Source organism: Equus asinus, chromosome 26 (genome assembly GCF_041296235.1).
Source record: "Equus asinus isolate D_3611 breed Donkey chromosome 26, EquAss-T2T_v2, whole genome shotgun sequence".
In the NCBI taxonomy this organism is placed as follows: Eukaryota; Metazoa; Chordata; class Mammalia; order Perissodactyla; family Equidae; genus Equus; species Equus asinus.
This window is the reverse complement of record NC_091815.1, coordinates 36565329-36591564: the sequence shown is the minus strand read 5'-3', so window position 1 is coordinate 36591564 and position 26236 is coordinate 36565329. Positions and strand designations below refer to the sequence as shown.

Here is a 26236-nt window from a genome sequence, read left to right as displayed (position 1 = left end):
GTAATGGTGGGAGAGTTCATGAGGTAACCACATGTTGCCTTAGAAAAATGAGGCAGAGAGTGAGAAAGAGGTTGGGGTAAAATGAATGGGAAATGAATGATGGAGGGAAAATAACGAGCTGGTGGGAATGAATGGAAATACCCTTATCTCCATCTTGACTACACACCCAGACAGACAAAAACTGATCTGGGTCCCACGTCCTTGTGGCTCAGTAGGGAACTCTAGACCATGTTGGTGCATCTCTGCAGAACTGTGCATGGAATTTGTCTTTGAGCACAGACATGACATCTGAGGGATGTTTTCAGGCCTGTCATCATTCATTTGGGGAGATGAAACTTGGTGCCTTCCTTCCATCTATACTTTATCACAATGTGCAAGATATTATCCGTGGGGTGAACAGTTTACTCATTGGGGATGAGGTGCCACCTTGTAATTCTTAGCTGCTCAGGGACCCATGGTAATTCTACTCCAGGGACACCTGCAGTTCATGCACCACAGGTGGATCCTGTTCCTGGCACTGAGGGCACAATGATTCTAAGAGTGTGTGCTAACCTCTACTCAGACCACTGAAGCTAAGGCAGCCAGAAGCATCAAATGGCTCCACAAATTCATCTACATCAAGGTCTTCTAGGTTGAAGCACTGAATGGAGGAGCAACAGGTAAAAACAACAAATTCAGCCAAAGAAATGGAGTCATCAAAAAGGGAGACGATATTACTGTGTGAGTTCTCATGGATGATGTCATGAAAGAAGTCAGGAGAGACAACCAATGCACCACTGCTGGTTTAGGCCTGCCGGGGAAGAGAAATGAGGGCAGTGTAGCTCATCTCGGCTCCACCCGTCTCTTCACCCTGACCTAGCCGCAGGTTCAAGGGTTTAGAACAGCAAACTTCAGCTGTTAAAGAAAGGGTCAGGCTTATAGAGCAAGCAAAGCCTGCAGGATGGGGTGATTAGTAACTGCTCCTAACAATATACTTAATAAAATTAAACAATCATCATTTTATTTGATTCTCCCAACTGAAAGGTCACAGAAGCTGAGTTACCCTCTAGGTGGAAAAGCCACGACTGGAGATCTCAGAGGATGGGACCCTGAGACCAGCAATCCTTTCCACATATCCATGGCTGAAGCACTTCTCAAAAGGAAGAAAAGGGCTGTGTGACTGACTGCAGGTTCCATACACAGGAACTTTCTTCAAAACAAAAAGAACCATAAAGAAAGATTAAGCTATACTCAGTAAACTGATTATTAGTAAACCTGTTAGTCATTTTGGAACTATTACAAATGATTTTATGTTTTCCTAATATATAGAATGTATAATTGTATAACATATACTCTATTTATATGATACATTATATATTTGATAGAATTTATTTAATAGGCAATGTTTCCAAATGTCCTAAAATTATAGATATCATGTAATTATATACATATCCTAAAATATGGATAAAACAAATAAATTATTATGTCAATGTCACTAAAACCTAAGATTTTCAGAGGCCAGCCTGGTGGCATAGTGGTTAAGTTCACGCACTCCACTTCGGCTGCCCAGCATTCACAGGTTTGGATCACAGGTGCAGATCCAGCACCGCTTGTCAAGACACGCTATAGTGGCAATCCCACATGCAAAATAGAGGAAGATTGGCACAGATGTTAGCTTAGTGACAGTCTTCCTCAAGCAAAAAGAGAAAGAATGGCAATAGATGTTAGCTCAGGGCCAATCTTCCTCACAAAAAAACAGAAAACTAAGATTTTTGGCATTAAAGACAAAAGAAGCATAAAGATAAAATCGAACAAGTCTCGGTAGGGTTAGACATTCTGCATTTCTCACAAGCTCCCAGAGGGTGCTGAGGCTGCTGGTCCACTGACTGCATTCTGAGTATCAAGATTCTAAGGTCCTTACATTAAGCACAAGGAGGGTAGTTCTGATTACTGTTAGACTTTGATATGTCGGTTACGCATGTTGTGATTTCTAGGGCAGTGTCTCAGCTGGGATAGACTTTGCCTCCAGTGCATACAAGCAATGTCTGGAGACATTTCTGGCCATGGAGGGGGTGGAGAGGTGTTACTGCTATCTAGTGAGTGGAGGCCAGGGGTGCTGATAAACTTCCTATAGCATAGCCCTGCCAAGGAATTATCCAGCTAAACATACCAACAGTGCCGAGGTTCAGAAACACTGTTCCAGGGGAACCACTAAAGGAATAAAAACAGAGTCTGTGGATTCCAAACGAGGAAGAGAGGAGAAATGGACTGATAAAATCAATCCAAAGTCAATCCACAAAGAACAATGAGAAAAAGGAACAGAGAAGGGCAGAAGAAATAGAAAGCATAATGGGAGGCAGCAGATTTAAGCCCAAGTCTATTAGTTCATTAAATATAATTGGAACTAACTATTGGTTAAAAGCAAAGATTGTTAGACTGGATTTTCAAAAATATGCCATTTACAAATAAAACTTCAGGATGCAGAAAGTTTGATAGTAATAGGATGGGAAAAGTATACCATGCAAATACTAATCAAAAGATAGCTGATAAATCTTTATCGATATCAGAGAAAGGAGCCCAAAGGAAAAAAAGGTCTTCCTCAATGTAAAGAAGGTAATTTATTTCATAATGATGAAAGACTGAATTCACCAAGATATAAAAAATCTTCATTTGATGCCTCAATAATCATGACTTTAAAACATATAAAGCAAAAGTTTACAGAACTAAAAGAAAAAGCAGGCAATTCCACACTAAAGTGGGAGTTCAGCACAATTTCCTTAATATTAATTTTTAAAAAGCAGAATTAATTTAGAAATAGGTCTTCCTAGACAAATAATAAACTTGGTTTTTGGAAATACGTAGAATGTTGCTCACAACATCTGCAGACTACACATTCTACTCAATGAAACAAAGGGATTTACAAAATTGGACCACATACTGGGTGCATAAGGTAAGTCTCGGTTGTTATCAAAGGATTTTAATAATACCAAATATGGGGCTGGCCTGGTGGAGTAGTGGTTAAATTTGTGCACTCTGCTTCAGCAGCCCAGGGTTCGCGGATTTGGATCCTTGGCATGGACCTACATACTGCTCATCAAGCCATATGGTGGTGGTGTCCCATGTACAAAATAGAGGAAGATTGGCACAGATGTTAGCGCAGTGACAATCTTCCTCAAGCAAAAAGAGGAAGATTGGCAACAGATATTAGCTCAGGGCCAAACTTCTTCACCAAAAAAAACCCAAAAAGAAACCCCCATAAAATTAAAAACAAAAAACAAAAAAATATATTCTCTAATTATAATGCAAAGAAGATAGAAATTGATGGCAAACATAAGTTAGAAAATCGTCTTCTAAACAGCACTTGAAACAAATAGTATATATCACTTTGTGGAGAGGACAGAAGAAAATTCTTTGTTCTTACAAGCCTACTTACCTAGACCAGGGGTTGGCAAACTACAGCCAGGGGATCTGTTTTTGAGGGGTGGGATGGGGCTTGGTGGTGATTGTTTTCTTTGAGATGTAATTCACATACCATAAAGTTCACCCTTTTAGTATACAATTCAGTGGTTTTTACAAAGTTGTACAACCATCTCCACCAATTCCAGGACATTTCATTATCCCAAAAAGAAATCCCATACACATTAAGCAATCACTTTCCACTGTCCACCCACCCTTCCACCACCCAACCCCCACGTTCAACCCCAGCCACTAACGTACTTTGTCTCTATAGATTTGCCTATTCTGGACATTTCATATAAATGGAATCATACAATATGTTGCCTTTTGTGTCTGGCTTCTTTCACTTAGCATAATGCTTTCCGTGTTCATCCATGTTGTAGCACTATCAATGTTTCACTCATTTTTATGGGTCATGTTCATTACATGGACACACCACGTTTTGTTTGTCCATTCCTCAGTTGATTGACATTTGGGTGATTTCCACATGTTGACTATTGCAAACAATGCTGTTACAAATATTTGTGAGCAAGTTCTTGTGTGGCTGTGTGTTTTCAGTTCTTACGGGGAACATACCTAGGAGTAAAATTTCTGGGTAAAATGGTAACTTAGTGGGACTAACAATGTTTTCCAAAGTGGCTGCACCATTTTACATTCCCACCAGCAGTGTACGAGGGTTCCATTATCTCCACATCCTCATGAGACACTTGTTATTTGCAATAATACAAATTACTTTTGCATGATCTTGTATCCTGCAACCTTGATGAACTCGTTTATTAGCTCAAATTTTTTTTACTGGATTCTTTAGGATTTCCTATATACAAAATCATGTCATCTGCAGAATTTTCAGTTCTTCCTTTCCAATCTGCATGCCCTTTTACTTTTTTCTTGCCTAATTACTCTGGCTGGAACTTCCAGTATCATGCTAAATAGAAGTGGTGAGGGTGGACATTCTTGTCTTGTTCCTTATCTTCTGTGGAAAGCACTGTCTTTCACTAAGTATTATGTCAGCTGTGAGTTTTTTGTAGATGTCTTTTATCAGGTTAAGGAAGTTCCCTTCTATTCCTAGTTTGTTGAGTGTTTTTAATCACAAAAGGGTGTTTTATTTTGTCAAATCCTTTTTCTTCAATTGCGAGGATCACATGGTTTTTTTTTTATTCTATTGATATGGAGTATTTCATTGATTTTTCTGATGTTACACTAACCTTGAATGCTTACGATAAATTCCACTTGGTCATGGTGTACAATTCTCTTTATGTGTTGCTGGATTTGGGTTGTTACTATTGTGTTGAGCATTTTTGTACCTGTTCCTGAGAGACAATGGTCTGTAGACTTTTTTCACTTTGTGTCTTTGTCTCCTTTTGGTTATCAGCATAATGCTGGCCTCAGAATGTGTTGGGAAATGTTTCCTCCCTTTCTACTTTTTGGAAGAGTTTGTGAAGAATTGGTATTAATTTGTTACATATTTTGGTAGAATTCAGTGAAGCCATCCAGGCTTGCGCTTTTCTTTGTGGACAGTTTTTTGATTACTAATTCAATATATTCCCTATAATCCTAACACACGAACATTTCTTATGTGATTTACATTCCATATGAGAGGGATAAAACACTAAATAGCAGTCTAAGTGAGGTTTTGTTACTACAGCAGTTCAGGTCAGATCAGCTTTTGTCACCAATGACTTATTCAAAAGCCTACCAGAGATTTCTGCATTCTGCATCATGGCTAAGAAATCAGGAGCCATCTTTCCTACAGTGCTACTAAGCTGGCCATGCCCTGCATCTTCTTGTCTAGCTTGTAGGGCCAGCTTCCCTCTTTGGCTGGGCACTGAGTACCATAAGCTACTAGAGGAAATTAAGGGATTTTTCCCTTCTGGGAGAGATTTGTCAAGTTCTGGTCTGGTCAGTCCTAAGACCCCACATCAAAGTCAAAACAGTCTGGGTCTGTTCCCCCATCTGGAAAACACAGATGGACAGGGAAGGACTAAAGGGAGTGGGGATTTCCTCCAGGCAGGAGGCTGATGACAAGGAATGTGTTTCAACTTCAGATGTTTTGATTAGAACTGAGAAGAGGAGAGGTACAGGGCCTTCCTTCCGGCTGCCTCTTGTGTAAGTTCTTAGGGTTTGAAAAAGAGAAGTGGCATCAAGTCCACTTCCTCAATTTCTCTGCCCTCTTTCCTCAGCCAAAGCCCCCACTGAAGCCTTGTCCTCACCCTCCAGGACAATCATCTCAGCCTCCTCCCTGGTCTGCTAGATTTGTTTGACCCCAGAAGGCTCTCCTCAAGTCTTACTGGACCCTCTCCCTCAAGGCAAGTCCAAGCCCTTCACCCTGCTATCTGGATCTTTTTGGGATCTGGCCCCTACATACTTCTCTATGTTCACCTGTGTCACTCCATTTCACTTTCCCCACTCTCCATGCCAAATTACTTCTGTTTCCATGAAGAGTAAGGAGCAGAGAAAGCTTCCAATGTAGAGGTTCACATTATAAGCAAAAGGCTGGAGATGTTGAAGCATGTGTGGGTTTGCAGGAACCAAGAATGTTTCCCAGGGAGGAGTGGGTGGTGAGGCTAGGAAGACTGGAATCCTGGTTGCCAAGGTGACTGCATCCTTCCCTTTACTCCCCTAATCCAGGTGTCACCAAGGTCCAATCTGTCTCCTCGGCAATCTTTCCATTTCCTTTTTTACCCAAAATCTCCCTAACTATGCATTACCGCCTCCAGTTAAAACTCCTGTCTCATACCAGAATCCTCCCGGGGCTCCCAGCCTCAGGTCTCCTCCTTCGATTCTAATGCTGTCACTCCTTTGCCAAAAACCCCTGTGGCTGCTTGTGCCTTCCAGAATGAAGTTTAAATCTTCAGCTTGCTCCCAGCTGCTGTATACACTCTGGAATCAGCCTCATCTCCTTATACTGTTGATGCCCCCACACGTTAGTAGCAGAGCTAAGTTGGAACTAAAAATTTTGTCTCTGGACCACAGGCAGTAGACTGTTACAGTGGCACGCCCAATAAACCACACCTGCAGGTTTCACATCTTACGTGGCTCCCTACCACAATGACTCTGGGCTTGGCTATGCGACTTGTTTTGGCTTGTGATGCAAGCAGAGGCTTGGAAAACAGTTGTAATCTGGAACTTGTTCTCTTGGAAACTTCTGTGGAGCTGGAAGCTGTCAGATAAAGAGGTCCAGCCACCCTGGAGCGGTCACTGTACCAGGCCTTAGCTGAGGTGCCAGACATAGGAGTGAAAAAGTCATCTTGATCATTCCACCCCAGTACACACCCCAAGGAGCAGATGAACCTGCCAACTGAGCAGAGCCTAGACTGCAGATTATGAGGAATCATGTTTTTATTGTTTTAAGTCACTAAGTTTTGGGGGTGGGTTGTTATGCAGCAAAATATAACTGGAACAACATGGATCATTCATTTGAATGTTCCTTCAACAATTATTGGTAGGTTGCCTACTAAGCTAGAACATTCAACATCATGCTCAGTGATCCTATTGCCCCAGCTCCCAATCTCATCAATTCTTCACTCATTCAGTCCTTCAAATATTTATATCCTAGGAAAGGTAATTTGTGCCAGGGGTAGGTGGGCTGAGTTTAAACCACAGGCCCTGCCCTTATGAAACTAACCATAAGCTAATAATGGGAGGAACAAGGTCTCCTTTACCCTCATCCCCAAGGACCCAAGTGGGTCTAATAAACACTAGGGACTTGGCAACACGAGGGCTGAGCTGGTGAAATCACCTTGCTACCCAAAGCCAATTTCCCTTCCATTCTGCTAAGGCAAATTTCACTTAAGTATCACGTCCTCCTTGAAACCTTACATGCAACAGCATCCACTAAGTCTCCTGCTCCTCTCTCCAGAGCTCTTTGGCCCCTGCATCAGTTAGAATTTGGGTGACCTTCAAGTAATGAACCCCCAAACAGTCACTTAAACAGTTTAACTCTCCCACGTGACAGATACTTGGATACTGGCCTGAGTCTTCACTGCATCAGGAACCCAGGCTCCTTCTCTCTTGTTCTGCCGCCTTGCTTGGCCTATACTCTTAAGATAACTTCCTGGTCTGAGATGACTGCTCCCACTCTGGTCATCTGGTCTACATTCCAGAGCACAGGAAGGAAGAAACAAGGGGGTGCATCTCTCCTCCTTTGAGAACACTTCCTAGAAGTTGCACATACCCATTATGTTCACGCATTATTAGCCAGAATTTACTCACAATGCCACACCAAATTTTAAGAGACACTGGAAAAATACCTTGAATCCAGGCAGTCGTGTGCACAGTTAAAAATGAGAGTGTCTATCTAAGTAAAGAAATGGGCAAACAGAAACTGAAGGACAACTGGTTCTGTCTTACCACAGGCCCCTTCTGCTGTGTTATAGCCCTGATTATCCTGAGACCTCCTGAGGGACATGGCCTGACCCACACGGGGTTCTCTGGCAAGTTACGGCTAACCCTGACTGACTGCTTCTCACGTGCCATGCACTGTTTCACATTTTATATGTATGAACTTATTTAGTCTGCACAACTGGCCCTTTGATTTAGATTCTACTGCTATCCCCATCTAACACAGTTCAAAACTGAGTTCAGAGAGACCTGGTAACCTACTCAAGATGACACAGCTATTAAGTGTAGGAGCTGGGATCTGGAGCCAGGCAGTCTGGCTCCAAGGCACCTGCTCTTACCCACTGCATACTCGGTCAATATCTGCGAAACTAAACTGCACACAGGACTGCTGGCCAGAGACACCCTGTGGACTCTCTACCACACAGGCTAGCTGCACTCCTGGTGCTCCCCAGAGAATCCTCCCCATTCTTGGGACACATGGGTGTGGCAAGCCCACTAATTAGGTCTTCCCCAGAGAGGGCAGAGAGACCATGGCCCTGATGTGGTGCCCCCTCCTCCATACTAGTGACTAACACCAAAGGACCAGCTATTTCTAGACCTTTATTTCTCTGTGAAAAGGGGAAAAAAAAGGAATAAAATAAAAATGGCACAGTGACACAAAAAACCACTGAGGGGGAAGAAGGGAGAAAGGGAGGTGGAGAAGTCAATGGGGGAGGGGGTCCCCATTACAGCAGCAGGAGCCAGTGACCTGGGACGCTCACATCTCTCCCCCGACGTGGGCAGGAGTGGCCCCTTCCTCCCAGGGTCACTGCCCTGTCCCACCTTGTGCTCCCCCAGCCCCTTGGGAGGTGGACAGTGAGAAGTCGGATTCCCAGGCTGGGAAGAGAAAGAACCGTGCTGGGGGAAGGGGCATGGGGTCAGACCATGCACAGGGAGTGACAGCCAAAGGGCCCCCACTGTCTCCCTGAGGGAGGGAATTGGGGTGGAAGGACACCAGAGGCCGGCATTGGCTCCTCTTCCAGCATCAGGCGAGAGACAGAACTGAGGAAACAGAAATAGGTGGGAGTCAGAACCACAGCTAGCCCTCTGCTCACAACCGCTCCTGCATCTGCCCCTCCCAGGAGCTGCTGCTCCCAGGCCTACTGCCTGTCCCTGCAGACCACTCTCCCCCGGGGTCTCCGAGTTTTGAATGCCTTACCAGTCAGAGCCTCCTGGGCAAAGTACTTGACATCTACATCCTGGTCCTGGGTCAGCTTCTCTAGGATGGGCTTGACTTCACTCTGGAGTGTGCTGGAAGAAGGGGAAGAGTGAGCAAGGCTGGGCTGGGGGCACAAGGCAGGCAGAGGGCTCCCAAGTAAGGAGGTGTACACAGATACAGACAGATGTGAATTCAAAGTCTCTGAGGCCAGAGATATAATTACTTTTAAAGTTGGAAGTCTAACAAACTAAGACACAGAATCATAAAACCCACAAGTCTCCAAGGGTTGGAAAATGGATGGCTTTCATTTCTTTAACACATTTACTGAGGCCTGCTGCATTTCAGGTGTGAGCACAGTGGTAAATCTAACACTGCTGATTGTTGCCCTCACAGAGCTTGGGCTAGGAGGAAGACAAAGACCAACCTGATGATAAGTAACAGAAAAGTGGGACGTGCCCAAGGGGAAATCCTTGGCTCAACTGGAGTCAAGAGGAGGCATCCACTCTCAGGTAAGGGGCTCAGGGAAACCTGTCTGCACTGAAAGTCAACTGTTTGGGAAATGAAGGTTGACTTCAGAGAGAAACGAAAGGTGTGAAGTTGGGTCCTGGAACTGGCACACAGAAATCAGAGGTGCAGCCTTCATGTGTCCCCTTCAAGTTGACAGATAGCTCCCCTTCCCCCATATAACCACTACTGTCACTTCTATCATCTAGATCTCTTTCATCTATTCTTGAACTTGATATAAATGGAATCACAGATATGTTTTCTTGGGTCTGGCTTCTCAGTCAACAAGAAGTCTGTGAGAGGTGCCTACGTTACTGCATAGAGCAGGATTCCTTTTTCACTGCTGAACACAATCTCCCATTGTATGAATAAATCACAACTCATCCACTGTACTGCTGATGGGCATTTAGGTTGTTTCCATTTCATGGCTAATATGAATAAAGCTACCACATTCTTTTGACAGAAATAAGCATTCATTTTTCCTGGATATACACGCGGGAGCGGAAGTGTGGCTCACATCTAATTAGCTTCACTAGATTCTACCAGTTTTCAGAGTGACTGTACGCATTTACCAGTCCCGCCCCCACTTGCAAGGTATGAGCACTCCAGCTGCTCTACCAACGCCTAAACGTTCTTCACCAACACTTGCACCCTTGACCTTTTTTAAGTTTAGCCATTCTGGGTGTGTTTTCACTCCCATTTCCTGATGGCTGACCGTGTTGAGCACACTGTCATATGCTTACTGGCTATTTGGAGATCTCCTTTTGAAAGTGCCCATTCGACTCTTTTTTTGCCCATCTCTTTCTTGGGCTTTGTCTTATTGCTTTGCAGGCAAGTATTCTGGATGAGTCAGTCTTCTGTCAGAAATATGTACTGCAGATAACTCCTCCTAATCGTGCCTTGCCATTTTACTCTCAAAATGCTGTCTTTTGATGACGTTCCCATTTTACCAAAGGTCAACTTCTGAATCTTTTCCTCTGGTGAGCAGTTTAATAAATCTGTGCCTTCCACAAGTCTTGAAGATATTTTCCTACATTTTCTTCTAGAATCTTTATTTTTTTTTTTATCTTTCTGATTCTGGTCTGTTATCTCTAATTTGTTTATGCATTGAGGTAAGAGGTTTTTGCCCATATGGATATCCAACCGACCCAGCCATTTATGGAAAATACCTACATCCCCCAAAACTGTAGTGGCACACTCTGTTATACACACGTAGGTCTGCTTCCGTGCCCTTGATTCTGTTCTAATGAGCTATTTGAATATTGTTGTACCAACACCTCATTTTCTAATTATTGTGATAATTACTTGGCAAGTCTTACCAAGTATTACTGCGTTCAGTCTTGGCATTTAAGTCTTTCAACTTTGTTCTTCTTTAGGATTGCCTTGGTGATTTCAGATCTTTGCACTTTCGTGCCAATTTTTCATTAAAGAAACTGCTAAGAGACTGAGATTATACTAAATCTATAGACGAATTTGGGGAATCACCACATTCATGAATATTATGTAGGTCTTCTTTAATTTCTCAAAGCAATATTTTATTGTTTTCACTAGTGGTATCACATAACTTTCATTAAATTTATTCCTGGGTATTTGATGTTTTTGGTACAATTATAAATCTCACACACACACGTCACTTTAATTTTCTAACGATCTGTTGCTAATACAAAGAACTACCACCCTCTCAGCCCCTCCCACTATGTGAGGTAGGCCATGTGAATTCTCCTTCTACATTTGAGGAAACTAAGACCTTGGGAAGGGGAAGAGACAGACCAAAGTCACATAGCAGGGGAACAGCAGTGCTGGGACTCAAACTTTAGGCTCTACCTTCAAAGCTCAAAGATCAAGATGCCCAGAACAGCCTCACTGCTGTGTAAGGGAAGGTCCAGCCCTTACCTGTTGTCCAGGATGGGTCCTATTTTCTGGAGGGACTTGGCCACATTGAAGCGGACGTTGGCAACGGGGTCCCCAGCCATACGCAGGACCGTGGGCAGCATGTGCTTGGTGGTGATGTCCTGCCCACAAACCTCAGATAGCACCTGGGGGTCAGCGAGTGGCAAAGGGGTGATTATCCAAAGTTCACGGCTAATTCCCATTTCCCCTTCCTCTGACCAGGCCACCTCGGTGATCATCAAGTCTGAGGATGAAGCTGATCAATATATGGGACTCTGAGCCCAGGTTCACACACCCTGGGGCAAATTTACTCTCCTAAAGTTCCTATCTCCCCTAACACCCTCCTAACACCACTGTCTCCTGCCCTGGAAACTCCCAGCCAGAATGTCCCAGTCCATTTCCCTGTCCTCAGATATCTCTTCATCCCCTGGGGATGGGTCTTAATTCCTAACCCCCAGGAACCCCGCCTTAGTGCAGCAGTCTCCAAAGTGAGCAAGGGAAGAAATGATCAGAACACTTAAGTTATAGTTGCTTTTAAACGTTATCCTCTAATTTCTAGTTATGTGTATGGTTTATTTAAAAGAATAGAAATGAGCACTTCCTATACACAACTAAGTATTCTAAGTCCTTTGCATGTATAACCAGATTAACCTTCAGAACCTGAAGAGTTAGGTACTGTGATTACCAGTATGAATCCTTTACAGGTGAGAAAACTAAAGCACTAAGCCGTTATTAGTTCATTTTCTCAAAGTCTAGAGCTAATATATGGCAGATCTAGAATTAAAAACCAGGTCTGATTCTAGAGCTTGCACATTTAACCATTATATGATAAATGAATATATCACAAATCAATGTATTTCATGGGGAAGGAGAGGGGTGCTCAGAAAGATTTGGCAATCACTGTTCCAAAAGTCCCAGTCTCACGAGTCGTGGGTCTCCTACCATGCAGGTCCCTACCGCCCAGAGGCCCTGTGACTCTGACTCGGGGAGCCCCACTGTCTGGCCTGCCGTTTCCCAGGGACTCATCCCTGTGACCTAAGAGTCCCACCACGTCCCCACTCTCAAGCCAGGTGTCTCCCTTGAGGATCCTCCACCATCTCTTCTCCCAGGTACTCTCAGTTCCCCAGAAACAGGCTGGTGGGGGGGTGGAGGTACTCACATTGATGCAGAAGAGTGTAGTCATGCGGTGCAGGTAGTTGGGGTCCCCAGACATGGCCAAGACCTTAGGGATGATGGTGGCATGGGCCCACTCCTTTCCAAACTTCTCCACCAGCTTTTTCAGGTTGCTGGTAGCCGCCTCACGGATGGCATATACTGCAGAAGGACGAGGGCGAGAGAGTGGTGATTCAGAAGGTGAAGGACTGAGGACTGACATGGGAGGGAAGGGACAGTCACACTCACTGCTGCCTACTGAGCAGCCCCCAGGTACCAGGCCACAGGTGAATCCATAAACTCCCAGAGGAAGAAAGCGATTACTACACGCTAAATGTAGGGTTTTCTTTACACGTAGTATCTTCTCAATAGCTCCAAGACACAGGTTCCACTATTGGCCTCATTTTCAGATGGGCAAACTGAGGCTACAAGAAGTGATTTGCCCCAGCAAATTATTTAGTACTTAGTACTTGGAACAATGCCTAATATAGACAAATGTTTTATTTTCACCACTCTTAGTGAAAACAATGAGCAATTCTCACAATGGCTCTGAAAGACTGGGATGAAAAGTCCCATGTTTCACAGAATGAGCGTGGGTGAAAGACAGTAATTGACCTGCCTAAACTTCAACAGTCAGGAGGGAGGATTCAAAACCCAGGGCTGCCTGCTTGTTGGCCCTTGAATCCGCCCCATTACCAGGCAGCTCCTGGGTGATCTGTTACATCCTCCCCCTACCCTGCACTTCTCCAGGATTCTGAAAACCAAGTGAATTGGTCCAGGTGAGCATCTGACAGCATGGGAGAGTGACTCCAGCCTCCTTTACACTCTCCCCACTGGCCCCAACCAATCTGTCTTCCATCCTTCCTGGAGTCCCAATATCCTTCTCCATCCTACTGGAGGCACTCACCGTGATCCACGAGCCAGGCCATGCATAAGGAGTTGAGTTTCTCATCAAAGAACTCTACCCCCTGTGGGACAAAAGGAGGTATGGGATCAAGGGAGACTGAGTTGAGGTTCTAGCAACACCCCCAGGGAATCCACACCCACCCAAACAGACAGAGACCTCTCACTTTCACCTTTAAGCTCCTTCCCCTTCTCTTTCTAACTGAATTCTGTTCATCCTTCAAGGCCTTATTTCCTGTGCCCCTTCTGAACTCCCCGGACAGTCCTCATACCCTTCACTGAGTCCCTAAGGCTCCCAGTTACCCTATCACAGCCCTGGACCCACTGCACCATGACTAGACTCTGAGAGTACCTCCCCTGGGGCAGTATGCCTGGCCTCTAGGCCTCCTTACTCACCAGCTGTCCAGCCAGCAGGGGCATGTACTCAATGATGGCCAGCCGCACTCTCCACTTGGCATCCTCAGCCAGCTCCACGATGGCGGGGAGCAGGGACTGGGACAGCTGCCGGATGCCGATCACCTCATTTACGCAGTCCAGGTTGGAGATGATGTTCAGCCGCACCTCTGGGCACTGAGGAGGGGACAGGAGGGTTCTGAGGAAATGCACTGCACCAGCAACCCCAGGACAGGGTGAAAAAGAGCTGGACCACATCAACTTTATATAACAAACATCTCCTGAGGGCCTACTACCGCCCGGCCCAGCTCCTGGCATTGGGGATGCATTAAAAGCACACTCAAAGCCAAGGAACATGGCTAATTAAGTGAAGCGGCTTTTTAAATCTCATAATAGCAGCACAAGAAATGTTTAGCTATTTTGAAAAATCTGTAGGAATCACAATGCAAATATATGGTATCCTGGAAAGAACAGATGATAACAATCCCACTCTACTATTTATGAGCTGGGAGCCCTTGGAACTTAACCTTTTTGGATATCAATCTGTGACAGGAGAACATCTATGTAGCCTCAAAGGGTGGCTGAAGCTATCAAGGTGCCTGTCAGTGTCTGATCCATGAGGGGCTTGACGTGTGAGGGCTTATTATTACTAGCATTTCTATTACTTTATTCTCTCTGCTAAGTTTTTGAGCTCTCCAAGGAGCAAGTCTCATTCCTATGTCTCCAGTACCCAGTAGTCTCTGGCCCACAGTAGGTGCTCAATATATTTCTGCTGAAAGGACGAAGGAATAAAAAATATTTTTGAACTGCTTGTTGACTACCAATATTAGGAATTATGATTTACAGACATATACATGTACCCCATTAACTTAAGACATGTAAAGCAACTTGTACGCAAATATACATAAACAGAATTAGTTCTTGTTAATCAAAACAGAAGGCCTACTAGATCCTTGTCCTACAGCACATGTTCCTGGATGGCAAACACTGCCAGTTAACTCTTTCTACGTCACCTTCCAGGAGCTGTGGGATGAAGGAGCAAGCATTGAAATGAATCAATGAACCAAGTAAGTAAGTGTGCAGTAAAGGGTTAACTCAGCAGATTTACGACATTCCAAAGAAAGGACTGGCCCTTGATTGGCTCCCAGGAGATGATCTCTAAGCCCCTGGAATAGCCTGCCTGATAAAAGTGTCCTGGTTGACCTGGGGGCCTTTGGCCACGCCAGATAGTCTACCCTAATAAAGTGACTTATGGGGGATGCCTTGCAGCACGTTGCAACAATTTGACCTCTGGAAGGGGTGGAGACAGAGTAACTTAGGTCAGCCATGCAGGTGGGGCACCTCCATGCCTCTGTGACCAATTCCCAAGAAAATCCCTGGGAGCCAAGGCTATGTAAGCTTCCTTGTTGGCGAACTCCACAGGCGCTGTCACACATCTTTGCTGGGACGATGAGTGCTGTACGCATAATGGGAGAAGATAATTGGAAACTCGCACCTGGTCTCTCTGCGATGCACCTTTTTCCTGTGCTGATTTTAATCTGTATTCTTTCACTGTAATCAACAGCATGATTATAACAGCTTTTCTGAGTTCTGAGGGTTGTTCTAGCAAATCACGGAAACTGAGCATGGCTGTGGGACCCAGACACAACAAGCAATGAAGAAGAGTAATGGCAATCGCTAGGAGAAGAAGACAGCCTCGGCTGGTACCTCCAAAGTGAAATTTCCCAGGAGGCCCCAACAATTCCTTTGTGAAAAGCATGTGAGTACCTCTTTTCTTTATCAAAAATAGTAAGATTCTCCTTTAGGAAAAGAAGACAGCCAATTTCCTGCTAGCCTAACGGCTAAAGAAATCTCAGAACCAACACAATATCCCCCTACACTGTATTAATTCATTTCTTCCTAAAGCCAAGGATCCTCAGGGAGGGAAGGAACTGTCCCAGTGCTAATCAACTTGTTAGTTTCACTTTTCTGGTACATTCCTTTAAATCTTCTACCATAGAGTTGCTTCAAATATTTGTGAAACACTGTTTACATAAATTACATAAACTGATACGTGCTTCAACTTTAAGCTTACTTATCTTTTCTTAAAGGGACCTTGTATCCTGTATTTACAAAAGCCTCAATTGTCATGAAGGTAAATAAGAGCTTTTTACCCATTTTTTCTTTCTCTAAAGAAAGATTTCTGGAGTGGGAACTGCCTATGTCTGCCACCGTTTTTGTTTTTGTTTTTGTTTTTTGAGGAAGATTATCCCTGAGCTAACATGCACCACCAATCCTCCTCCTTTTGCTGAAGAAGTCTGGCCCTGAGCTAACATCTGTGTCCATCTTCCTCTACTCTATATGTGGGACACCTGCCACATCATGGCTTAATAAGCGGTGTGTAGGTTCACGCCCAGGTTCTGGGCCAGTGAACCCCGGGCCACCGAAACAGAGCGCATGACCTTAACTGCTGCACCATGGGCTGGCTCCTATGTCCACCACCTTAATCCCAGTCTGGGAAAATGAATTAATTTGTATGTGTAAGTGTCAGAATCTACTACTGGATAATGTAATGAAAGTGCTGCATTAGAATGAAAAGAAGATTCAAATAAACTGGGCAGACCAAGATGTGGTCAGATAGAGGCTGGGAGGGGAAGAGGAGGGAGATACACTCTCTTCCCTTAGCATGGAATAAATGCATCTGTAATACCCAATAATAAAGAGAAGGCTTTCTTTCTTGAATAAATTGAAAATTAAGTGGATTGAGGCATAATTTGTACAAAAACCATGTGAAGTGCACATAAAACCATTTTGATGGACTTCCTGAACTGCTTCCATACTCAGCTCAAGTGTGATGAAGAATTAAAGGAGGCGCTGGGCCAGTGGTGTAGTTGCTAAGTTTGCATGCTGTGCTTCAGTGGCCCAGGGTTTTTGGGTTCAGATCCTAAGCGTGGACCTACACTGCCCATCGAACCATGCTGTGGCAGCGTCCCATACATGAAGTAGAGAAGCACTGGCAGGGATGTTAGCTCAGGGACCATCATCCTCAAGCAAATACAGGAAGACTGGCACCAGATGTTAGCTCAGGGCCAATCTTCCTCACCAAAAAAAAAAAAAAAAAAAAAAGAATTAAAGGAGTTAGCACATATCATATATCCATGACTGTGAGTGTAAATGTTTCCAACAGTGAATGGGCCTCTTTCCTTTCGCTGAAGGAGAAGAAGGTTAGCAAGACACAATTCTAAAGATGGGAAAATACTGTGTATGCCCACATACAGACACAGGGGGTCTCACCTCAGGAGATGAAAGAGAACTCAGTGCCCAGTAAATCACTTTGCCTGTTGGGATACAGGCTCTGAAGCAGCACAGAAGTCAAACTAAACCTCCCTCTGTCAATAGGCTTACTTCCCAGGCTGCAAACCATTCTCTGGTACAGAGCACCTGCCATCTCAGAAAGCCTTGATGAGAAACTCTGGATCACAGCTACAGAACAATCCTTGAGGGGCATCCGAAAATGTCAGGTACAATTCTGAGCCTGAGTGTCAGCCAGAGAATAACAGGAAAAGCCCTTCTCAGATAAGGGCTCTCCCATAAACCACCATTTACCCTTGGGGATGGGAAAGGGGAGAGAAGAAATTATTTTCTTTTTGAAACTATCCTGGTCATAAAAAAAATAAATAAATAAAAGGCAATGAAATGAATCAATGAACCAACTGAGCAAGTGTGTGCAGTGAAGGGTTAACTCAGCCAGCCTGGGTTGTCCAAACCCTGCATATTTCTCCAAAGACAGGACTGGCCCTTGCCTGGCTCATGGGAGATCACCTCCCAGCCCTTGGTGCATAAGCCTCAGCGTCCTGAACACATGAGAAGAGAAGCCTCAAAGAACATGCCTTACCCACTCAAAAAGATTTCTGTTTAGGTACACCAAGAAAAGGGTTTGTAAATCTTGGTGAGAGTCAAAAGTAAAATACAAAGTTTACAGATCTAAAATAAAAATTCCAGACATAAGCCAATGAGTATCTCACACCAGGAAAACCATGATGTTTCTCTTCTTTTCTTCTTTGCAAGAGAAGCTGTCTTGGGACAGACTGTGGCTGTAGAGATAGGATTACCGTGTAGCACTTGCTGAAGGTGAAAGTACAGCAGAAAAATGCTCCAGCCCCAGCACCGTTTTAGCACGTGTGGGCTCACCACCTTCACATACAAGCTGAATATGAATCCTTTCTTGATGCCAGAAAGCAAAAGGCTCTCCTTGACTCTGGAGAGGTGTTTAAAGCACATATAAGCCTACTTGAGGAGCTCCCACGAGCCAAAGTGTCCCCATTTAAGCTTCAGAAGAAAATGAGAATTATATTTATAACAAGTTACAGATAGAAAAAGTGTGCTTATAAAAAAATGTGTGCATGAAGCACTTAGGTCATAAAATTTGAGTCATTATGAAAATTAATGATGGTTCAACCTGTAAGGACTGATATAAACAAATGATCAAAAGTCAGATTACTAAGCTTTTCTTAAAAAGGTGTAACATTTTCTATGTATAAGAAAATGCTGATTAGTAATTATGGGGCTGAGAGATATCTCCCCATAGCAGAATTTAACACTGTGATATTCTGGGGGAGAGGCAGAGGATTCACACCTGATGCAATGCTTTCTGTTGAAATGTTCCCTTTAACTTCCTAGAACACTCGTGTGTGTATGTGTGTGTGTGTGTGTGTGTGTGTATGTAAGGGGAGGGCAGGGAGAGAGAGAAACTGAGGTTTTGGGGAGCACAGAAGTTACACTAACAGGTCACACACCAGCAAATGGTGTCACCATCTGCCCAGTTACCACCAAAGCAGAAACCAGGGAGCCCGCAAACTACCCCCACCCCAACATGGTTCCTTCCACCTCTCAAAACCTTCCACATCTCTCAGCCTCACCCACTTCTCCCAGACCCCTGCAGCAGCCTGAAGTCTGGTTTCCCTGCACCTCTTTCGGCCACTGCACTTTGATCTTTGTCATTGGCCTCAGGGTTCTTTTCTAACATCCAGATCTGTTCCAGCTCCTCCACTCGCCCAGATTCGAGTCCAAACTCCTTTCCTGGCTGTAACCTGATGACCTCTCCAGCCATCGCCTAGCACACTCCCTCATCCTCTGCACTCCAGGACAACTGAACAGCCAGGTTATGATGATGTGACTGGCTCTAGCCAATGGGGTGTGTGGGGTGTGAAGAGACTGCTGGGTACCCTCTTCTGAATCTTGCTCTTAAGAGAACTAGGGCTACTGCTGTCTGGTACTTTCTCCCTTCATGCTGGCTGGGAGGTGATGAAAATCAGAGTGGCCACCTCAGACCCAGAGAGTGTTAAAGTCAGCAGGGCTAACCCCTCATTGTAGGCCCACTCACCTACGGACTGTTATGAGAGAAAAACAATTATCTAAGCCACTGTACTCTGGGGCCTCTCTTATAGCATCTTAGCTTGAACTCCAAGAAACATGAAAACAGAACAGTACCTACATGGTCATGGACTCATGAGATTGCCCATCTGTCTCTCACCATTGTCAGTCTCTGGCCATTGCCAGTCTCTGAAGGTCTTTAAGGATCAAAACTGTCTTATTCTTTTTTTGGTATCCCTAATAGCCAGGAAAAGGACTAGCACAGAGTAAGGGCATGTGAAACAACTGACTAATAAACGAAACGAGTGAATGCATAGTCCATTGGGTCCACAAACATTCAACTCATCAGAGATCAGGGTGTCTGCTGAGATTCTAGGAGATTCCTGGCCAATCTGAGAAAGCAGCTGACCCACCTGTCACTTCTGCAAACCAAGAGCTCAGAGCATTCCCAGTGCCCTTACCTCATCCTTTAGCTGAGCCAGGAAGAGGGGCAGGAGGTGCTCAATGGTGTTGTCTTTGCCCAGGATGGGAGAGAGGCCCATAATGACGGAGGCCAGAGCCGACTTGACGTGTTGGTTGGCATCTGACACCAGCTCCTGGGAAGGAAGAAGGAAGGGGAGTCATGGGGTCAGGGAAACCCCTAGAGCGGCAAGTGGCCAAGCAGACTCCAACCCCTAAGGAGCCCCGGGACACAGCCTGCTTGTCTTTGTCCTCCCCTCCTCTTGGAGCAGGGGACAGTTTAGGGTACAAGGGAAATGGCAGCTCCTTACCTGTCCTGCCTGCTTAGAGTTCAGTGACCCCTGCTCCCAGCAGTGCCATCCCAATCCCAAAGCTCTGTGGATGAGGGGACTCAGTGATCTTTTAGGGGGAAGCACTCCCACCTCCAAGCTCAGCTCCAGGGCTCATATTTTGCCTGCACTCAGGGCAACTTCAAACCCAAGACTGCCTGGTCCTGGATGGCTGGGAACTCAGTTTGCAGCCGGCAGTCCCTAAAATCCAATATCCACCCTTCTTTTTGGTAGGTTCAGACCTGCCTTAACCCTCCCGCCAAATTCCCCATTACCTTGATGCAGGGCAAAATCTGGGTCATGATTACATTCTCCCGACAGTCAGCTGACAGATTTTCACAGAATTCTGTGGGCAGGGGAAGGGAGGCAGGGGGAGGTGAGATCTGATGTTCTGGTTCTGCCTCTAGCCCTCGGAGGCCCACCCACTTGCTGTGTTCTGGTCGCCAGCACCAACCTTTGACCTTGTGGGAGGCTGCGGCCCTCACCTCGGCCTCACAGTCTTTCATCAGGTTCTGGAAGGCGGGAACCAGGTCCGTCTTGGTGATCTCAGGCCCCACTGCTTTCTGGAGCTGCAGAGAGGGAAGGTCGGGGGAGTGAGAGGGCCGGGCAGGTGTTCCGGGTAAATGAGACCAAAATCAAAGTTAAAGGCACCAGAATTAGGGGCAAGAGCATGGCCCTTGGAATCACTGCTGAGATCTAATCCAGTGCCATGGGGTAACCTGGGCAGGTCTCTGAGCCTCAGTTTCCTCACTAGGGGGGTGCTAAGTTGGGCTGGGTAGCACAGCAGTCACGAGCATGGGTCTGGGGTCCAACTGCCCAGCTCAAATTCTTATTCTTATTTATCATCTGTGTGACCTTGGATATATCACTTTAACATCTCTGAGCCCGTTTCCCCAAAAGCAAAATGAGAACCACGAGGGTATGGACCATGATGGTACTTACCACAGAGTGGTGTTGTCCACACTAAAAATAACAATAGTTCTCCCTGTGACTCAGGCTATTTGGGCTTGGGTTTTGTTTTTGTGTTTGTGTTTTCCTGACCCAAAAGCATTCTAATGATATGCTGGCACTTCCTTTTTGATTTTTATACTTCTGTATTTTTTAAGATTGGTTACCAGAGCATGTATTACTTTTGTACGTAAAATAAAACCATAAAACGGGCCAGACCAGCAGCATAGTGATTAAGTTTGCATGTTCCGCTTCGGCGGTCAAGGGTTTGCCAGTTCAGATCCCAGGCGTGGACCTACACACCACTTATCAAGCCATGCTGTTGCAGGCATCCCAAATATAAAGTAGAAGACAGGCACAGAGCTCAGGGCCAATCTTCCTTAGCAAAAAGAGGAAGCTTGGCAGCAGATGTTTGCTCAGGGCTAACACTCCTCAAAAGAAAAATAAAATAAAATCAAACCATAAAGATTAAGAGGAAGAGGCCATGCTACGCCTTGCCTGCCCCATGTCACCAGGCAGGGAAAGGTGCATTTCTGCTGCAGAGCTGATCCTTGAAGACCTGGGAGGAAGCAGGGCAGTTCACTACCAAGAAGGGAATAAATACATACAGGCCACGACAAGCCTAATGCTAAACCGGGCAAATGATGTTATTCACATAACAAATATTTACTGTCTAATGTGTACCAAACACTGTTATTTATTTATTTATTTACTTATTTGGTGAGGAAGATTGGCCCTGAGCTAACATCTGTTGCCAATCTTCCTCTTTTTGCTTGAGGAAGACTGTCCCTGAGCTAACGTCTGTGCCTATCTTTCTCTATTTTTTTGTATGTGGGACACCACCACAGCATGGCTTGACAAACGGTATGTAGGTCTGTGCCTGGCATCCAAACCCACAACCACAGGCCACTGAGGCAGAGTGTGTGAACTTAACCACTTCGCCACCAGGCCAGTGCCCCAAGCACTGTTTTAATAGTCTAAATTAAAACTTGCCCTCACTGAGCTTTTATCTAAAAGCCAGTGTGACCCAGTTCATGCTGTCTAGGAGCCAAGGACAGGAAGAACTGTCCTTAATCGTGGTGCTGGGCCTCCCTGGCACATCCACGTCCACACAGCCATGCTGTGCTAATAACATTTTCACAGGGAAAACTGATGGTCCTGGGAAATGTCATCCAGAAGCTCTAAGTCCTTCCAGCAAACACCAGTGGAAATAAGTATAATTACAAGAAAAGGGAGCCACAAGGCAGAGTGGCACCCAAGGCCTCTCTGATCAGACGCTGCCCATCTCTCCAGCTTCCCCTCTCGTAGGGTCCCCAGGAGTCAGCAGTGAATGTTCTTGCTTGTGCTTGCTCTCGCCTCTCAGGATTCTTTGCAATGCTGTCCTTCTGCTAGACCACAGTTCCTGTCCCAGCTCTCACCCACTCATCTTCTAGAACCAGCTGTAGCATCACCTCCTCTCCTTGAGGCCTCTATGCCCCACATACATCTGTCTGTCAGTTCCAGCATCTGTACCACTTTATTATTAAATTTCCCTCTATCTCAATGGACTTTCCCCGCAGGATGACTGCTCCTGGAAGGCCTCAAAGGTTCTGAATTCACTATATCCCCAGTGCCCAGCAAAGAGCTGGTGCACAACAAACATGTTGGTGGGATAAACAAATTTGGATCCCCCATGGAAAGAGCACTGTCCTGGGAGTCAGAGACATGGGATCTTGTCCCTGTCCTGCCTGCCTGGTGGGGTCAGTCTGACCAGTCAAACTTGTGGGCTGTGTTATGGGCTGATCTGAATCCTCTCCAAATTCCTATGTTGAAGTCCTAACGCCCAGCACCTCAGAATGTGACTTCATTTGAAGATAAGGCCTTTAAAGAGGGAATTAAGGTGAAATAAGGTCATTAGGCTGGGCCCTACTCCAAAATAACTGGAGGACTTACAAGAGAGGGAGACTAGGATACAGACATGGACACAGCAAAGACCATGTGAAGACAGGGAAAAGACGGCTGTGTACAAACCAAGGAAAGAAGTCTCAGAAACACCACCTTTACTGACACCTTGATTTTAGACTTCTAGCCTCCAGAATGGTAAGGAAATAAAGTACCACCCAGTCAGCAGAACTTTGCAATGGCAGCCCTAACAAACTAATACAGGCTACATCTTCCCTTTTATGAAAGGAGAGAAAGTCCAATGAGGTCAGGAACACACATATGCTACCCTTCTCTGCTCCTGTGGTGCTCTCTCCCACAGAACCTACAGTCTGCCTCGAAATCCTCAACACAGTACCAACCTGCCACTATCAATCAACCAGAGTTAGCGTGTGAAATGAGAACTAACTCGATAATCACACAGGTCTTACCGCTCAAACACTCAATGATTCCACTGAGCCTAACTAAAAACCCCAGCTTCTATCTGTGGCCCCACTGACAGTCTCAGTTTCCCCATCTGTGAGACGCTGCCAACGGTTCCTCACCTACCTCTGTGAACTTGTCGGCCACCATGTATCGCACACGCCACGACTTGTCCTCAGCAGCCTGGCGCAGGGTGGGCATCACTAGGGCCTCCAGATCCTCCTGGGGCAGGAGCTGGGCAATGTTCACACACGCCTCCACAGCCAGCAGCCGTACCGAGTCCTGAGGAGAGGATCAGAGCAAGCAGAGGGCAGCAGAGCCCCGTTAGTTCTGAGATTCCCTTTCAGATGCAGGATCCACCAGAGGGTGAGGACGGTGAAAGACAGAGAGCAGAACCCACCTGCTCGTCAGAGGCCAGGTTGGAGAACATGGGGATGATCTCACTCTTGACGTTGTCCAGCTCCAGCACCTTGGCGAACTCCCCCAGCTTGGAGGCTGCGGCCCGCCGCACCATAGGGGTGTCATCTGAGCACAGGTTCCGAAAGTACCTGGGGGTCAGGGATGGGGTTCAGGAAGAAACTCTGGGATCCCAAGGCAGCAGGCAGAGAGGAACGAGCACAGACTCTGCAGTCACATGGGTGCTGGTTTCACCTGGGTGCCCTTGGGAAAGTGATGATCCCTCTCTGAGTCTTCCCTATCCTATATAAGGGAACTGATAACAGTACCTACCCCACAGGGTTGTTGTGAGGTTTAAATGAGATAATGTGTGTGAGACATGCAGCAGCCTGTCTGCACATAAATCTATAGCAAATGATAGGTGCTGAGTATATTATGAGCATATAAAACTGCTTAGTTAAGATGTTGGTTCAGGACCATTCAAAGGTTTTACTTTGCAGAAGCAACTGCTCCAGTTAGAGATGCACGTGAACGCAGATCTTTAAGCACGTGTGGGCAGCTGGAGACCAGTATTCGGGCACGAGTAACGGCTGAGGGCTGAGGCTTCCTATTCAATAGTCTGTGGAGTTGGTGAATGGATGAAGTCCAGAGGGAGGGGAAGAAAGATACACTAATAGGAAATTTTAATCCAATCAGAAGCATTTTCCTTCATTCTTTTGGAAGGCAAATCTTGCATACAAGGAATTCCCTGAGGTATCAAGCCAAAGGGTAGGAGGGTGGAAGAGAAGGTGGCCACACCTAGATGGTCTATGAGAGGTTTCTGGACATGGGCAGGGCTAAGATGGCAACACACATGACTTGTTGAGTGCTTTTATGTGCCAGATTCTGCTTTAAGCACTTTGCATGTGATAATTCTTTTAAATCCTCACAACCACCAACAGGAGGAAGGAATTGTTATTATCCCATTTCCTAAATGAGCAAGAGGCAGCACCTGGATTTAACGTGGCCGTGTCCACAGACCAGCTCTGGGCGACACCACCTCTCTGAGGAATGGGAGGGAAAGAGTGGGGCCTGGGAGCGTTCAGGGGTTTTTGGGCCCTAGAGAGAGCTAAAGGGGACTGAGGCCTGAGAGAATGGGACCACACTAAGCGGGGAGGTTGGGACTTCTCAGGGGTCAAAGGCCAGACTCACTGTCGAAGTTCCGCCTTGACAGCACTGGACACGCGGGGGTAGCAGACGGAGAAGAGGCCGCAGGCTGAGGTACGGGAGGTGAACCAGTCGCCGCCCGCCAGCCGCTTCACTAGCGGCACGAAGTGGGCCTCGAGGTCGGAGGGTGAGTGCTCGTGCGAGATGGCCCGCAAGGACTCCACTGCCTTATCCCGCACCACTGTCTCCTCCACTGTGGCCAGTGACTCCAGGGGTGGCTGTGGCACAGAGCACGAGGTCACTCGACAGCTCCCTCCTGACCACCCCAAGCCCTGGAGCCTCGCCCTAGAACCCCTCCAAGAAACCTTCTCTGATCACTCCATCCAGCCTTCATTCAGCGTGCATTCCCTAAAGAACCGCAATGAAGAACTTCATTTAGAGGTCCTTGAAGGAGCTCCAGAGGGGTCCATGAACCTTAAAATTATATGTGCTACTTTCTGAGGAAAGGACCACAACTGTCAGTAGCTTCTCAAAGTGCAATAACAATCACTGACATTGATTGGAACATCTACTTACTATGTGTTCTAAGCAGGGCCACTAAACTGCAGAACTCCAGGGAGCACTGGTTCTAACCCACTGAATCCTATGAAGCAGATCCTCTTACTGTCTTCATTTTAAAGGGGGAACTGAGGCACACATAGGCTCAGCAATTCGCCCAAACTAATAACAGTGACAAGCCAGGCTCTAAACCAGGCCACCTGGCTCCAGAGCCCTCAAAGGGCTGAAAAGTACAGCTGTGGTTTCTCACAGGCAATGCACCAAGAGCGCACATTACTGGCGGATCCTGGGATTCGCGACTGCTCACTAGTTTGTTACTGTGAGGCCAGGAGTGGTAGTGCTCCTTCAGGGACATTTGACTGACTCACCACTGAGTCCCCAGAGTGCAGCAGAGCTCATAACACAGGGCAGGAACTCAGTAATCACTCACCTAAGGAAGGGAGACTCAATTTATCCTATCTGTTCAAATAAAGGTGTGGAGGTCTGCAGTCTGAACTCCAGCTTGGCTTGACAGGTATAAAAAGCAGAGAGAAATCATAAAGGAAATACCACCAGCCCACAGGCAGGTAACAGAAGGAGGCAATGAGCAAAGGTGAGGGGTGGGGACAAAAGAGAGAGAGAGAGAGATTATGCCATGTAGCCTAAGGTGGATGGCTGCTTTCCAGCTCCACCAACTGTCACCATGGGGAATGGCTGGTAAAAGCAAATCTGGCTTTCCACAAGGAGCCAAAAGGGCCAGGTTTTTATATGTGAAAAATCTCGTTTAACACATGCTGCAACATGGATGAACCCTGAGGACATTATGCTCAGTGAAATAAGAGAGTCACAAAGGTCCACATACTATATGACTCCTTTATATGAGGGACCTGGGTAATCAGATTCATAGAGA

At 45.9% G+C, this 26236-nt stretch overlaps 1 protein-coding gene across 1 annotated transcript in view; it reads right to left on the bottom strand.

Moving 5' to 3' along the window:
- Positions 1 to 8363: 8363 nt before the first annotated feature.
- The window catches only part of PPP2R1A (protein phosphatase 2 scaffold subunit Aalpha), a 39504-nt gene continuing 21631 nt past the window's right edge, over positions 8364 to 26236 (bottom strand). The window contains exons 4-15 of the mRNA XM_070499162.1: positions 24835 to 25067; positions 23648 to 23795; positions 23374 to 23529; positions 20411 to 20525; positions 20232 to 20302; positions 19630 to 19764; positions 13820 to 13993; positions 13428 to 13488; positions 12528 to 12682; positions 11372 to 11514; positions 8975 to 9066; positions 8364 to 8817 (exon numbers count right to left, since the gene is read on the bottom strand). Of these exons, the coding sequence (XP_070355263.1) occupies positions 8801 to 8817; positions 8975 to 9066; positions 11372 to 11514; positions 12528 to 12682; positions 13428 to 13488; positions 13820 to 13993; positions 19630 to 19764; positions 20232 to 20302; positions 20411 to 20525; positions 23374 to 23529; positions 23648 to 23795; positions 24835 to 25067 (1500 nt within the window). The 3' untranslated portion in view covers positions 8364 to 8800. The remainder of the gene's footprint in view (positions 8818 to 8974; positions 9067 to 11371; positions 11515 to 12527; positions 12683 to 13427; positions 13489 to 13819; positions 13994 to 19629; positions 19765 to 20231; positions 20303 to 20410; positions 20526 to 23373; positions 23530 to 23647; positions 23796 to 24834; positions 25068 to 26236) is intronic.